The following is a 17,138-nucleotide window of genomic DNA, read 5'->3' as shown; positions in this document are numbered from 1 at the left end:
CCACCACCACCACCACCAAAAAAAAAAAAAACAAAAATAAAAAATAAAAAAAATCCATACTCTATTGCTAACTCCAGTTAGTGGTATAAATAGATCTTTGACTGCATCCCTCTGAACGCAAGTTTTGTATTCTTTTTAGTGGTACCTCTTCCCCTACTAGCCTCTTCTACCAACAGTCGTTTTTCTCTGAGTGTAGACAAGAGGAGACACTAGCCTGTGGATATTCTCTTGCCTTTTCCTGCTCAGACATTTCAAATGTTCCTGATGCTCTCTTTCTACAGAAAATGTCACATGAACACAACAACTTCAGAAAATTACACACACACACGTGATGACAGTTTGAATCTTTAAAAGCATTTGTAAGATTCATCAAATGCTTAAAAGTGATTGAGTTTTCCAAAAAAGTCATACTCTAAGAACTGTCCCCTGGAAACTTACTAGAGGAGCATTCCTTAAGAGGCCATTTCATGTAACATCCTTGAAAAGCCAAGTCACTGTGCCAGCTCTCCAATGTGCCCACTTCCTGAAGCCACCAAAGCCACGCCCTGTGGTACCAACCTTGTTATCCTCGAGATTAATCACTTCCAGGAGGTCATGGTTCTCCAAGCCCTGGAGGCTACTGATCTGATTGTGGGACAGATCCAGGTTCTGCAAGGCTTTCAGCTCCTCCAGACCTGTGATGGTCTCAATCAGGTTGTTGCTCTAAAATGGATAAAATACAGCTTGTGTTTTAAAGCAATGTCTAAGGAAACTTGTAGTGGCAAATCTTCACATTTGGACATAGGCCCCAATTCTTTAAAAGAACAAAAAACAAAACAAAAACAACCAATAAGCTGTTCGTGCCCCACCCCCATTTCCATCATTCACCTATCTAAATGTCTACACAGATACCCAAGAAGAAAATCCTTGTTCTTCTATCTAAAAGGCTAGAAGGCAGTAGTTTCAATTTAGTATTTGAATATTTTCATCTTCATAAACTTTCAAGTCAGTAGGAAAGTCAGGCACTAAGTGATATAAGCTTTAAAAGTGTATAATATGATGATGTTAGTGCTTTGACCTTTCATATTACTTCATCTATGTTTAAGATGATCATTTATATCATTTCCCTCTTTCCCTTCTTCCCCCTAAACCCTCCCATATGCCCCTCCTTGGTCTTTTTCAAGTTCATAGCCTCTTTCTTTTTTCCATTAATTTTTATTACAAACATATTGCTTGGGGAAGGAATCTCAAGAAAAGATCGGTGGTGGCGCACACCTTTAATCCCAGCACTTGGGAGGCAGAGGCAGGCGGATTTCTGAGTTCGAGGCCAGCCTGGTCTACAGAGTGAGTTCCAGGACAGCCAGGGCTACACAGAGAAACCCTGTCTCAAAAAGAAGAAAAAAAAAAAAGAAAAGATTGGTGAAATAGGTTGCCTGTGGGCATGTCCAAGATGGATTATATAGATTATGTTGATTGAGGTGGAAGCTGCGCCCACTGTGGGCACCAGCATTCCCTAGGCAGAGGATTCTAAAGAAAGGGAGCTGAACACTCACATACATGCACCAATTCATTGCTCTCTACTTCTGTGAATTCTGTGAATCCCACTATACATGCTTCCTCAAGCCCTGCTGTGGTAGACTGTGACCCAGAACTGTGAGCTGAAGAAACAGGCTTAAGTTGCTTTGCCACAGCTGTTTATCCATGCCACTGGGAAAGAAACTCAGATGCACACCTGAAACCTGAACATCAGTTCAGCTTCCCTGGGTCTCTAAGACATGACCTGGATCCGATCTTTTAGTGTCATCACAGTAAACCAATACTGTAACTCCATGTACACTCTGTCCCCAGGAACAGTCTAAAGTGACATCATCTGATAAAGTTGGTGATGATAGCTGACTCAGCAGAGTCTGGTTATTTCTGCTCTTATGTAGGACCTTCTCTTTAACCTGTGCTAGCCTATAATAACCTCCCTTAACCAAGGGTATGACAGAACTCTGTAGTCCTAATTCTAAGTTATAAGACCAAGTCACATCTGCTTTCAGGTCTAAGGAGCTCTAGACACCATGTAAGAATTCCAGTATGGGAAAACATCCCGAGACTATTCTAGTATGGGAAAATACCCCGAGACTATTTCAATATGGGAAAATACCCAAGACTATTCCAGTATCGGAAAACACCTGAGACTATTCCAGTGTGGGAAAATACCCCAAGACTCTTACAGTATGGAAAAACATCTGAGACTATTCCAGTATGGGAAAATACCTGAGACTAAATTGGGTGGAAATCTAATCATCAAAACAAATTCAATAATTCACACATAAGCATTTCTCAGACAATGAGAATAAGAGGAAGTTTCCCATGCTCAAATGGTCGTCCACTTTATCAGTCTCCACAGACCCAGAGCAATAACAGTAATAAGAACAATTCCCATTTTTTAATATTTTCCAACATACTCTTCATTATTTGGCTTTTTTGCCTTAAGGAACAGGAAAATGTCATAGTAAAATTTAACCTTTGGTTTGAGTCAAAAGTTGTCATAAAGAATAATTTCAAATTTTTGGTTAATATTATGTTTTACCTTAAAACATTCAAAACTTTCAGGCCTGGTGCAGTGACGCAGAGGCAGGTAGATCTCATAAGTAAGTTCATATTTCAAACTTTAAACTAGTATTATGTCTTACCTAGCCTAAAACATTCTAAACTTGCAGGCTGAGTGAGATGACACAGAGGCACATGGATCTCTGTAAGTTCAAGGCTAGCCTGGTCTACATAGGGAATTCCAGAATATCCAGGACTACGTAGAGAGACCCTGACTCAAAAAACAAAAACAAAACAAAAAACATTCAAAATTTTCAAGATTGACTTAAGAACTGAAAAACTAAATTAATGTATTCCCTTTAATCTGAATATTTTCACTGGTAAATGTTTCATGGCACACTGAGTAGCAAGGGCTGACTTTCATCCTATTCTTCATAAAATTTCATTTTAATAATGAGCCAGATTTGTGCTCACTGGTTCCTCTACAGCCCTTAAAATATCATAATAGAATGTTAATAATCTTTAAAGGTAGGTTATAGCCTATGAGGGTTTATTATACTATTCTTTTTACCTCTATATGTTTGAAAAAAATGTAATAAAAAGGAAAGAAAACTATAACCCTATTTGCCAGAGTGAAATCAAATTTTCCTGTTCAAAGTTCAAAAAAGTTATAAAAACGTGAAAAGAGTGAAGAGACCACGCTGGGCTCCCCCTCATCAATTTAATGTATTGAAATGAGGACTCAATCTCCCATTCAGACACTGCCCACATATCCAATTTATATACAATACTCTTTCCCCCAAAGGACGGTGAAACATTTTCTATGTGCAAGACAGATGTAATATTCTTCAGTGTCTCTGACGGCTTTCAAAGTGGTAGATGGTCTGAGCAGAGCGAGGCATAGAAAAGTTTAATTAGATAGCCTGTGGTCATGAAAGAGAAGAGACTGACAGAAGTTGAGAATCACAGAATTGCTGATTGAAAGCCAGCTAGGTAGTGCCTTTGTCCAGCACTGAGAACCCCAAGGCTTCCTGGGTGTGGACATGAAGTTTCTGCACACAGTTCTTCCAGCCTCACAGTGAATAGCAGAAAGAAAAAACGCTGTTTGAAGTAAATTAAATTAGAAAATATTCCTCGTTTACCAGTGTGTCAGGAAGAGCCAACTGGCTTTTACTTTGACAAAGTGAAGTTCAAGGTTTTCAATACAGTGTCACTGTGTTCTAATAAGGATGTAGTGGCCACTGCCAAGTCATGAGGTTCCCCTGCCAGCTTTTACCTGACCCAGAGAGGGAGAAGGACAAGAGTTAGTAGGTGGATTGTTCTTACTATGCTACAAACTGAATTCTTGTCAATAGCTAAACCACATTATGTTGTGATTTCATGAGTTAAAAATAAAGTCAAGAAAAATACCTGAAGCAAGCATGTATCTTTTTTTTTTTTTTGGTTATAAATTGTATTCACATTTGGGAAAGACAATTTTCCAATTCTCAGAATCTCAGTGAAAAATGACTAACAGCATTTTCTGTGTTTTCTAGTCTGTCTTGGGTGCTGGGTGTAAGGGACTAGAACAACCTATCTTATTTGTTAACAGAAAAAAAATGGTTAAAAAAAAAGCTAGTGTCAGGGAGGGGTATGCGGTTTTGAAGCACAGAATAAAAGAAATGCACTGTTTAAATAATAACTGCCCCCACCCCCTGTAAGCACGCATGTCTTTCCACTCTACTGCAGGGCGATGGGTCTGTCAATGCAGACGAGACATGTGGAGGGGCTGCAGTGGAGGCTCACAGCTGCTGTCAGGTGGCAGAGGCAAGAAGATCATCAGGGCCAGCCTGGTCCTCATAGCAAGTTCCAACCAAAATGGCAAAATAAAACACATAGGCACACACACAGAGGGGGAGATGTGGGGAGCAGAGGGAGACAGAGAGACAGAGAGACGGAGAGGGAGAAGGGGATGAGGGGGGGGAGGGAAGAGAGAGAGAGAGAGAGAGAGAGAGAGAGAGAGAGAGAGAGAGAGAGAGAGGAAACAGACAGAGTGATGAGGAGGAAGAGAAGGTACATTTCTAAGAAATTTCAAAATGGCAAGCACAATAGCAATATGCTAACAATAGCTCTTTGGATAGTTGAAATTGTCCAATGTGATTGGCATTCTTTATTTTATAACTTAAAGTTTTATATCTAATTTGTTATATTCTCCTTCATTCACATTTTGCTAGCATGCCTTAGCAGGCAGAAAACATAAAATCTCAGGTGAATTATGAAACCTTTGTATGCATGGTGGGAGAACGCCCGCCGTCTGCCCTCACTCAAGTCCATGGAGGGCTAGAAGAGTCTTTAGGCAGCATTTTGAGCTTTAAGAGGAGCCGAACATTGGCTATGGTTAAGCTATTGATCTATGGTGAAGTAAAGAATTTCTATGTGTATGAAAACAATGTGCGCAGGGGGCTGGAGAGATGGCTCAGCAGTGCAGAGCTCACAACTGTCTGTAACTCCAGTTCCAGAGGATTCTACACCCTCTTCTTGCCTCCCTGGGCACTAGGCATGAAAGTGGTACACAGATATTCATGCAGGAAAAACACTCATACACATAAAATAGAAAATAATTTTTAAATTAATAAAAATGTACACATAACCCAATACTCGATTTCATGTCTAACACCCTCCTGTGAGAGACGTAAACATTACTAAAATACAAAAAGACTCCATGGAGTGCTCCCAGCCCACCCTCTGGTGGGCGTAATAAAGGCCAAGAGAGCCTAAGGCTAAAAGGGGAGAGAAAAGAAAGAAGAATCCTCTCTCTATATAAACATTAGCACCCTCTCTAGGATACTAGTGACCCATACTGTTCATTTATAAATATCATCTGTATCTTTGAGACTCTTGGGTCTTATTAGTGAACGGTCTCCATTTGCATTGGAGTTTTGGTCACGTGGCAGGCCACAGGGCTTAAAAAGACATTTTCTTCGGGAACCGGCAATCAGATGGGATCTTTCTGACTGGAACTATGCTTTTATTCTCAGCATGACTTACACCTTCCAGAACAGGAGACCATTTGTATACGATGGGCTGCCTGAGCTCAGTGTCTAGGAAGCATTTCGTGGTCCATTTGCATCCAATAAACTGTGAGCGGCAATAAGCATGCTTACTGTGCTCAGATGTTATTTTCACCAGTGAAATATATATATATTAAAAACTGCTTGTAAAAATACACCTTCTTTCACAGCATAGAAAATCAATTGTCCAAAACTGTCTAAATTTTTTTTTTACCTTGGATACCAAATATGAAACCTGTTTTACTTGAACATGGACTATTAATCACACACATACACAGATACACACAGACAGCGTAAGAGAGGGAGAGGGGAAGTAGGGGAGAGGGAGGAGGTGGAGGAAGGGAGACGGGGGGGAGGGAAGAGAGAGAGAGAGAGAGAGAGAGAGAGAGAGAGAGAGAGAGAGAGAGAGAGAAACATGCATGCACACCAGACACCATAAAGAGCAAAGAAAAATTCTAAGCAGTCACAATTCATACACTTCTTAAATAATATCCATCACTTCTACAAAGAATGATATCATGTTACACTCACCAAAGAAAGCACTTTGATGGGCAATGTCCCTAAGCCTTTGATTGTTGTGATCTTGTTGCCAGCCAGACTAAGGTGGGTCAGGCTGATGCAGTTCTCCAGCCCAGTGATTTCTTCTATCTCGTTGTCTGTATGCGATGACTATGTTTAAGGAAAATGTTATTCAAAGTCTTTGGAAAGATACACACACACACACACACACACACACACACACACCAGTGCTAGGCCAGGGAGTTGGCTGGCTGAGCAGGCAAAGGTATTTGTTGTCAAACCTAAGGATCTGGGGTTCAATCCTTAGGTCCCATATGGTGGAAGAAAAGAACCAATTCCTAAAAATCGTCCTTTGACATTCACACAAGCACCTTGGCAAACACACATACACACATATGCACACACACTAAATCAGTATTAAACTACCACTGGAAAATCAGGCAAGAGTTTAAATAACGGGATATTATATGCCCCACATAGGATAAGCCCTAAATCTTGATGTGGTTTTCATACAGGATAAAACATCAATTCTATGAAATGTTAAAGGTACAGCATCTGTATCTCCATGTGACTCATTTAAACTATGGACGGAAACAGCAGTTCAGAGCTGCCTCCTGGGCTGTGCCTCCCTCCGTTGGTTAATGATGTCCATGAGCAACTCATGGGGCTTCCCTCAGGCAGGGATTTGGAAGACAGGCTCATCCTACTGAGGCAATGTGAATGGTGCTTTATCGTCTTGTAGGTGTCCTTTGGAGCAAATGGGAAGACCAGCACCCTCTCGTAGAAGGGAGCAGTCCTTCAAATTCATATTGGCTTCCCTTCTCCCATTCAAATACAGAAAGCTGGAAGTCTCTAACATTTGTTGTTTCTGTTCTCGATAATCCCGTTTTAAGTTGATCTTGTGCCCAAACTGCAATTCGAAAGCTGAGCTGTGAATTCTACTCGTGAGACACTGGGATCCAGTGGATAGTTTTAAACCCATGATCATACAGACAGCCCTTGTTGATCTCAGTGAGTCACAAAACAAGACGAAAATACATGAGTGAAGGAAAGGGGATTGGGAAGACAGGAGTGGAGTGGAGATGAGAGGGGGTGGGGATAGAAACAGCCAGGATGCACTATATACATGCAGGCTGTCAAAGAACAATTTTAATTGTTTTTAAAAGGGTATGAATGAGCCATCCTTCTGATTAGAAGGCACTCATATCATCACTAAATTACATTCACATGGGGCCAAGGAATCACATCCTCTAACTCTTAGCATGGAAACGGATAACTCACGGCTAGGATTGAATCCAAAAAGATCTGTCCTAGGGAAAGAGATAAATAAGAAAACCGGACAAAGACATGTTGCCAAATGTTGCAGAAATTGCTAGGTTTCCCTTATTGGTTCCAGATCCCACCCACGGGCAAAAATAAATAAATAAATAAATAACAAAACAAAAAAAAACAGTTTTTTCAGTGGTCAACATGCCATCTCAAATCTCCTATGAGCAAAGTCTCTGCCAAAACAACCACACAAACAGATACTCGCTACTCGCAAACGCTATCTTTCAGATCCCTTTTCTTTGGGCTGGCTAAACAATGATTTTGGAAATAGAATAAAGGTCAGCTCTTTGTAAATATGGACTCTCATGAAAGATGAAAACATGAAATATAGGAAATAAAGATTAAATTATCTCCCACTGCTGTGTATGAAACATCTTTGCAGCGAGCAATCTTTGGCAACAAAAATTAAGCCATGGAAACTTCAAATAGCCATCTGCTCAGCATCAGGGAGAACGGACTGTCAAAGCCTGTTTCAGAACATTAGTGTCCTGGAAGCTCTGGCCCAGCAAGAGGAGGATGCTCCAAAGCCCAGCAGTAAACGGATGCAGTGAGCAGGCAAGGGCAAGGAGCTCGATGACAGGAATCCCAACAGTGACTGTGATGTCAGGGACTGGAAGCTTGTTTCTAAGACCCTAGATGCTGCCTCAGCTCTCCTGGTACCTCCAGAAAGGAGGTGAAATGAGGGTGCCTTACTGCAACCACAGCCCAGGCTCCAGCAGGTCCCACTCGATGCTCAAGGTGTTTTGCAAGAGTTAGGGATCTAACAAGCACTCCTGTTGTGAACAGGGCCCATTTCCTACCAATTGCCCCCCCAGCTCCCGTGTCTCACTCCCCTCGACACAGAAGGAAGTCCGGGCACCCTAGGTTAGGCTCGCAAATAAAGGGTATGCTGGCCCTGCATCTGCATGGATTCCACACTCTTTCATTCAATCAACCACATAATGAAAAACTTGATGCAAAAACCATACGACTGTATGGAAGTCATACAGACTTCCTTGTCATTATTCCCTACAATATGGCGTAACGACCTTCGAGACAGCATCTAACTCATCACACACAAGGATTTGAGCATCTGTAGCTTGGGCATCTGAGGAGTCCTAGAACACACTCTACATTGTCACCTGCTTCTTCCCCCTACTTATTCCAACAGTCACACTAAGTGTCACTGCGTGTGGTGATTCCAATCAGTACACATGACTGGGTTGTGACGAGCTCTGAGTTCCCAGCAGGCCACACCTTCCCAGATAGAACACCTTCTTCTCTCTCATCTCCCGTTTTCTTACTTTCAGGCCCTCCGTGGAGTGCTTCTTGCCTTTCCTCCTAACATTATCATTCCATGTTCTTTCTGAGGTCTTGGGAGTTGCTGATAAGAAGGAGTACAATCTGATAAGTCACTGAACTATTCCGAGGAATTAGCTTACTGGATTAATCTTCTTAGGTGCATTATAATATGAAAAAGAGGGCTATCAGGAGAAAGACTCCAAGAACTCAAAATCATCACGGTTGCTTTCCAGTTCTGAAGTTTTACCATTCTTGTGAATAAAACATTTTCAGTGGAATTTTAGATTGTTCTGGAAACCGAGTGAAGGAGCCCTGTGGCGCTTAAGCATAACTTCACGGCCGAAGTCTAGGGAACCCAACAATATATTTTTACATTTCGGCAATGCTGTCAGTAGTTCATAAACGCCTGACATGAATTATTCACTAGCTCAGCATTTGCTCTTATTCATTTGTCTACAATCATAAAATATGGTTTGGGTGTACAGAAAACAGTTACTGAGAAATAATGCCAAAATCTATCACGATTCTCTTAGTGAAGAGACCCACGATGACGGCTTTAATCATAACCAATCCTGAGCGATCTCTGCCACCTTAGCAGTGAAAAAATGGTCTTTGCCACCAGAGTGAATCTCTAGAGGAAGGAAATGTGCATATCACTTAAATGGTAGCATTATAAAAGCAGTAATTGCTCAGTGCCTTGCAAACCAACAGGATTCAGAATAGTGAACTCTAATCAGCTGTTTACCAGGTAGCGATGTTGACCTTACCCGGGTCTCTGGTGCCTTTCCCAGACAATACATAAAATAATCATTCGTCTGGGTGACCTCTAAAATCCTGTCTGGATTTTAAATTCTACAAATCATGTTTTTAACTTACCAACAACTACCAGTCAAGGCTTATAAGGTAGAGAATAAACTACATCTTTACTTGGTAACAAGTACATTCACTTTACCTTGACTCGGTTTCTCATCTTGTAATTTAGGATTATCAGCCTAAGTTATCCTTGGATTGTAATTGAGGATTAATAGCCTAAATTATCCTATTACCCCTAATATCCTTGTAATTTAGGATTAATACTCATAGGCTGTCAATTAATTATCAATTATCTACACAGGGAAGGACAAAATAATCTAATAACGATAAACTGAAAAAAACTGACACCTTAGAGTTAACAATGTAGTTCAGGATATTAACATAAACTACTATAATCACTTTATATTACAAGCATAACTGGTTTAAAATTATTTTCAAATGACTCAATTAAGAATTTCCAGGGTTTGGGACTGAAGACATGGCTCATGGCTAAGAATATAGACTGCTCTTGCAGAGAACCTGAGTTTGGTTCCCAGCACCCACATTAAGCAGCTTATAACTGCCTGTAACTCCAGTTCCAGGGTATCCAACACCCTCTTCTGGCCTCTGTGGACACTGCACACATGTGATGCACAAACAGAAAAGCAGGCGCGCGCACACACGTGCATGCACACGCACACACAAATAAAAAGAAATTTTAAAAAATCCAGTTTTTAATTCTTTAATAAAATAGACTGTTGGGATTTTGGCTTTGTTGTAGAACAATAGCCTAGCATATACAAGACCCAGAACTTCAGATCTAAAGTGTGTGTGTGCACACACATACACACACACACACACACACACACGCACACACGCACACACGCACACATGCACACATGCACACGCACACACATGCATACCCATGCATGCCCCATCTCATACCACACATCTCTCCTGTTTGATCTATGTATATTTCTCTCAAAGATACTATACTGAGTTGTCTTTTTTCCCCTTTGTACCTAGATTGTATTTACTTTTATTAAAATTCATCTCTGGGATAGAGAGATGGCTCATGGGTTAAGGGAACTTGTTGCTCTTGCAGAGGATCCAGGTTCAATTCCTGCCACCACATGGAGGCTAACGAACATCTGTTACTCTAATTCCAGGGGGCATGTCACCCTCTTCTGACCTCCACGGGCACCATGCATGCACACAGTGCACATAAATACATACATGCAGGCAGGCAGAATATTCACAAACATAAAAGTAAAATAAGGTCTAGGGAGAGTTCTTAAATATCCCTCTCTGCTGCACCCCACTGGTACCCTTGCTCCATAGCCACCGCTGTAACATTTACTATTACCTGACAGTAGCATAATCTATGTACAGCTTCTCTTCTTGATGAGCACTCGGTGTGTCTTCATTCTTGCTATTACAGCCAACACCACAATAAGTACTCTTCTGCAAGCCTCCAGGTACACACATGACCAACTTCACACAAGTCAGAAATGCCAGGTCCTGGTGAGCGTGGATACTCACCTTTATAGGAGAACTTGAAGCTGTTTTCCCCGAGAGGATGAGCTGGCTTCAGAAGCACAGACAAGTTACAAAGAGATCCTCTCGTTCTGTGTGCTGCCAGGCAGCTGGCATGTTCAGATTAGTGTGTTTAGGATGCCTTTGTAAAGAGATCACGCACCCTGTATTTCTAGTTTCCTGGGTTGTATTGTGCAAAATCACTAGTTTGGGAGCTGCAGAGATGCCCAAAGGCACCTGTCACCACGTTTGGTGACTTGAGTTGGATCCCTGAGACCCACATGGTGAAAAGGGAGAACTAACTCCCAAAAGTTGTCCTCTGACCTCCAGGCGGACACTGTGCTGTGAGCACCCACAAACATGTGTGCATACAAAATAAGTTATAGAAGGTAATAAAAAATTGAAAGAGTGCTAGATTTCATTAAAATCTACAGATCACTTGAGTTTCTTTATGGGGAAAACAAAAAAAAATATTTCCCCCAATCTGTTACTTATATTTATAGAATTTCTAATGTTAAACTACTTGTATAATGGCTCAAGAAGAGTGGTTTGTTCTGGCTATTTGTCTCTGTAGTCTTTCAGTTTTTCAAACGTGATATACTCTATCTGCTTATGTTCTGGATTTCCGTTAGTCTTGATATAACAATTACTTCTCTTTGCATGTCAGTGGAGAGACCCAACTGCTATGTCGAATGTCAATATTTAAAAAGAAAACCTAGTTTCTTTCTTTATGATGTCATTATATTATTTGACATTTACAAAGTGCTAATGCTTTACTTTTGTACATGGAAAGCTAAATTTACTTTTTAAAAAAATTAAAACCCTCATGATAGAAATGTGTTGAGTCTACAGAATGTGAGATTTGTTTTCTACAGCAATTCTGGGCTGCACACTGAAGATATCTTTCCAGAAGGAACATTCTCGATATCCAACTCTATGCTGTTCTCTGGGTACCCTGAGTCTCTTCTGTCAGGCAAGGCTCTAAGGTACAATCAGCTTCTTAGCTTTCATGTGTACTCAAACTGTCTAGATACTTGGTTCAAATAGGCCTTGGGCAGAGCCCAAGGATCTGGATATGTAGACAGTTCCAGGCTATGTTATGCTGGTCCCCATGGGCAGCACTCTTCTGCAGGGCCAGAGATGAGTGGATTTCTGAGTCAGGTGGCTTCTGAGGTCTGTTTTCTGAACATTCAGTACACATGATGGTCAAGCAGGAAGCCAAGGTTCCATAGGAAGGTGTTGTGTATGTGTGTGCCTCTGAGTTGCCATAGAAACATTTTGTTTAAATTCTTACCTGGTGTCTCGACTGGGCTAACCATGAGTATCACCTAACTGTTCACTCACTCATCATTGTCATCTGTAAGTTCAAAAGGGAGTGTGGCTAGGTTCCAGCACGCCACATATAAAAAAGACTTTCTCCACAAAATACATCTCCAAGATCACCACTTCTGAAATCTCAGACTTACACAAACAGGCTGCTGCCTCATCCCTGGAATGAGACACTCAGGGGTAATCAACTCATCCTCCATCCTGCCCCCCCCAATTCTCACGTGGAGAGGAAGATACTTGCTGAGTGACAGAAGGCATTGCTCTCTTATTACCCAGAGAACACGAGTCCCTGGTGTAAAGAAGACTCAAGCTCATTAGAGTCACAGATCCGCAGTTAACTCTTTGGGCTCCACAAGTTGAAGTTGGCATTCTGTTTGCATGGGAACCTGACCCGTGCACCGCACACGTGCATGTTCCGGAAGGAACCCGCACATCAAAAACTGGGCTTATGTCTTAAATATACTCAAAGGCCTGGAGGTATAGGTCTGTGGTAGAGCACTTAACCAAGCATGTCCCCAGTTTAACTCGATAGATAGATAGATAGATAGATAGATAGATAGATAGGTAGATAGGTAGATAGGTAGATAGGTAGATAGGTAGATAGGTAGATAGGTAGATAGGTAGATAGGTAGATAGATAGGTAGATAGATAGATAGATACATAGATAGATAGATAGATAGATAGATAGATAGATAGATAGATAGATAGATAGATTAGAAACAGAAGTATGAATTCCTCTGTAGAATAACTACTAACTTTCCTGATGATAAATCTAGATTTTTCAGATTCTGAATTTGTATAAAATAAGGCAAAAGCTTAAGTAAATTTGAAGAAACATGTTCCGTAAATAAAATTTTTTTAAGTTCTAGAATCAAGAACACCCTTTGTTTTATGACTGACTATTCTTAGTTACGTGAGTCACAGTCTTCCAGGACTCAGTTCTTGGGTGCCTTTCCCTGTAGTCTGTCACAGCCTCTTCTGTGGAGCCACTCCCCATCGTCTCCCCTTCCCACATTCAAAGGATACTGTCCAAAATTAGCTGAGTGAGAGCATGGTACGCTGACAGGTCATACATTTCAGAAATCTGGTTGGAGGAAAAATCCACCTTCTGGTGACAAAAAGAGAAAAAAGGTTACAAGTTGTCTTCCTTCAGGCTCACTACGGTGTTTAGTAGCAGAAAGGAAGACATGCTTCTAGACACAAAATTGACTCCTGCAGATGTACTAGAGTCAAACCTGGTATTCCCCTCTCTGTCTTTTGTTGGTGGTTGGATTGTTTTTCCTATAACCTATTTTTTTTCTCTCTGTCTTTTCTAACCTGGACCCTATAACTGTCACCATCTTGAGATGGAAGTGAGAAGGAAAGTCTTCTTCATGGCCCGGAGGATAGTTCTACAATCTGATCCTCCCTTTCCCTTCCTCCTCTACCCTCCAGGGTCTCACTCACCAAGTAGACCAGGCTGGCCTCGAACTCAGAGATCTGCCTGCCTCTGCCTCAAGTGCTGGGATTAAAGGCGTGCACCACCATGCCCCACCCACTCTCTTCTTCTCAGCTGTATTTTAAACTTCCTTGGTCTTCCTTCAGGATTTAGTGTCAGCTTCACCCAAAGCACCATGTCCCCAATTTTCTCTAATACCCAATAGACCACATTCACTTCCCGTGTGTGCATGGGCATCTTGTGTTGTCACATACCACCCCTGACTGTCCTCATGCCACCCCGACTGCCAGGGCAGCAGTCCTTATACCCCCTCAGGCTTCTGCTTAATATCCTTTCTCAAAACTGACTCATTTAGACAGGCATTTGTCAGTAACATCTGTTGCCTCTAGTCCAGAATGAGACTGAAAACAAACTAACCAATGAAATAAATAGCTTTGCCTAATTTGAAAAAAAAAAAAAAACTTTTAAAAAAAATGGCAAGAAAACTCGAGAATTTTGAAACAATACATTGGACATTCCGTGAGGATGTTACAACCAGGAGATTGATCTGAAAGGTCATCATGCAGATACTGAATAAGCACAGTCCCTCTGGTGCCCTTTAAAACAGTGACTGCACTTCCCCCAAACAAAGATAATAGTTTCCTGGACTCAATCCTAGAAAGCACTGAAAGGCAAGAGTAGACAACGGATCAGGTCAGTTACAGACATAACGGGAAGGGAGGGCTACACCGTCAGTGAGCGAGTGCTACAAAGGACCGGCGGCATGAATCCACAGAAACCCAGGCCCACACACCTGGAGGATATGGAAAAGGCACGGTATGAAGTCAGCCGACGTGGCATGGCAGAGACAAAGCTCAACATTCACCTTTTTTGCTTCTATGTAATAGTGATGAACTGAAAGTGAACTTATCGTAAGAGCTTACATACAACAGGTGCTTTTTGTTCTTACGTCATAGCACAGTTTGCATACATGCCTTTGTCAAGGCTGTATGCCGACACCATGCCTTCTATGTACCAGTGATATTAGGCTTTTGAGCAATTTAAAAAGGTTTTTTTTTTTCTATGACTCCCATTGAAACCTATAGTTCACAGAACACACACACTAAAATCAAATGAATAGTTTCACCTACTAAGGTCAAAACATATGAAAATAGTTATTTATTTTATGTATGTGTCTGTCTGCACACCCACGTGTGTATCATGTACATGCTTGGTACCCACAGCGGCCAGAAGAAGGTATCAGATCCCCTGGAACATGGATTAACGGGGTTTTTTTTTTGAGCCAGGTGGATCTGGGAACCAAACTCAGATCTTCTGCAAGAGGAGTTCGTGGTCTTAACCACTGAGCCAGCTCATCAGCCCTGAGGTCAAAAGGTTTTAAGAAACACAAACATGTAAGTACAAAGTTCTGCCCCTTACAAATGAAATGCATGCTTTCTCCTGATGGCACAAGCCTCACAAATATTAAAGGGGAAAGAAGCCAATCTTCCTAAGTGTGAGTTCTATTTCAGCTTGTTTTATAGAAAAGGGTGGACTCTGGACTCTTAGTGGGTCTTCTGACTCCCTCCTCAGCTTAAGGAAGATTCTTAGCCATTTTGTGCTTTGGTGTTTTCATCCACAGATGGGCCAATATCAACTGGCTCACAGCTTTGTTGGATTAAATAAGATAATGGGTTGAAAGCAGCACAAAGCCTTAGTGTGGGACGGCACAGGCACCCTGGTGTTGACAGACCTCATGGAGGCAGTCTGGCACACAGCAAGCACTTCTCTGGGAGAATGTAGAAGACTTCTCCAAGTAGTTAGACCTCTGAAGATGGAACATGTGGTTTGTCTGGTTTATTTTGCAACGTCTTCTGGAGACGAGGGATGGAATGAGAAAAAAACTCCTAGAATAACTTTTGAGGAGAGGGTCAGGCTTCTCCTGTGACTGACTTCCCTGAGATGCAAATCGAAAGGGCAGCCTCTCTGGACAAAGAAATATTGCCCAGGCAATAAATGAGAGACACAGAAACAGAGACTGTGTCTCTCTGTGTGTCTGTGTATATTTGTTTCTATGTGTGTGTGTGTCTGTGTGTCTCTGTACGTGTGTGTCTGTCTGTCTCTCTGTGTGTGTCTGTCTCTATGTGTGTGTCTGTATGTCTGTGTGTGTGTGTCTCTCTCTGTCTATGTGTATGTCTGTCTCTGTGTGTGTGTCTGTGTATCTGTCTCTGTGTTTGTCAGACTCTCTCTGTCTCTGTCTGTCTAGTCGTGTGTGTCTGTCTGTCGTGTGTCTGTGTCAGTCTCTCTCTCTGCCTATGTGTGTATGTGTATGTGCGCGCTCGCACGTGTGCATGTGTGTGTGAGTGTGCGTGTGTATTGATCAAAGCAGAATGACAGAATGACTGGAAACTATAGAAGACACCACAGTGTTTTGATGTCAGTATGGAGAATGCCAAATTCTTGTTTCCAAATAGACTTTCATTTTGGTTCAGACCTAAGCAGAAGAATTTGGATCTAAGTTAACTAGATTTATAAACAAAATAAATGTACAATAAAAGGTAAGAGCTGTTGTTCATTCATTCCTTAAAATAATGTCTTTGTTAAATATTTGAGACCAACAGAAGGAAGCTTAGCCCATGTTCTTGGGCAATGGTTCTCAAATTGGTTAGAATATTAGGCTCACTCGGGGAGTCATTCGGCAAGTCTAAAACCCCAGGCCTTTCCTTGAGCCTCTTAAATCAGATATTCTGGCAATGGGATCCACACCTTAATAAGTCTCCAAGTTCCCCTAAGTAATCCCAGTGGTGAAAGGCCTAGGAACCAGCACCCTGTGACCTCTCATAGCACGGCCCATGCACGCTTCAGCCACCCTGACAGCCAGCTGGACCAGGAAGCTCAATCTCAGGCACATCCCCCAGCAAACTGTCCAGTTAGAACCTTACTTTCCTGAGAACCAAGGGTGACCTGGGTGCCCTGGGAGCAGGAGAAACAGTACTCCACACATAGCAAACTGTTCCCCAAACCACTGTTTGCACGTGATTCACTCCTGCTTTCAAAGAACAAACTCAGAAGCAAGTGCAAGCAACAAACATGGAGGTGGAGAAGAGGGGGCCCCTGCCTCTTTCTGAGGTGCTGCTCAGGTGGTCGGCACCATTAAACTCTGTTAAAAATCACAGGCATGTCAATCATAAGTTCATAAAACTCCTCTTGTAAGCATCCCTCCTGGTGCATGAGTTTCTATAAGCAAGGGAAGATGCATGGGAGATAGAACAGTTTGGCCCCTGACAGCTGTCAGACTCTCTTGTGATGCCTGGCCACCTTGACAAAAGAAGCATTAGGCGGCCAGCCAGCCAGCCAGCCAGCCAGCC

The 17,138-nt window shown here is 41.9% G+C and overlaps 1 protein-coding gene across 1 annotated transcript in view; it reads right to left on the bottom strand.

Moving 5' to 3' along the window:
• Lrguk (leucine rich repeats and guanylate kinase domain containing) overlaps nt 1-17,138 on the bottom strand; it is a 106,196-nt gene that overhangs the window by 73,489 nt on the left and 15,569 nt on the right. The window contains exons 5-7 of the mRNA XM_028768441.1: nt 13,380-13,461; nt 6,099-6,223; nt 559-702 (exon numbers count right to left, since the gene is read on the bottom strand). Of these exons, the coding sequence (XP_028624274.1) occupies nt 559-702; nt 6,099-6,223; nt 13,380-13,461 (351 nt within the window). The remainder of the gene's footprint in view (nt 1-558; nt 703-6,098; nt 6,224-13,379; nt 13,462-17,138) is intronic.

This window comes from Grammomys surdaster, unplaced genomic scaffold, assembly GCF_004785775.1.
Source record: "Grammomys surdaster isolate TR1022 unplaced genomic scaffold, NIH_TR_1.0 186, whole genome shotgun sequence".
Classification (NCBI taxonomy): domain Eukaryota; kingdom Metazoa; phylum Chordata; class Mammalia; order Rodentia; family Muridae; genus Grammomys; species Grammomys surdaster.
The sequence above is the reverse complement of the archived record's forward strand: the minus strand, read 5'-3'. Positions and strand labels throughout refer to the sequence as shown.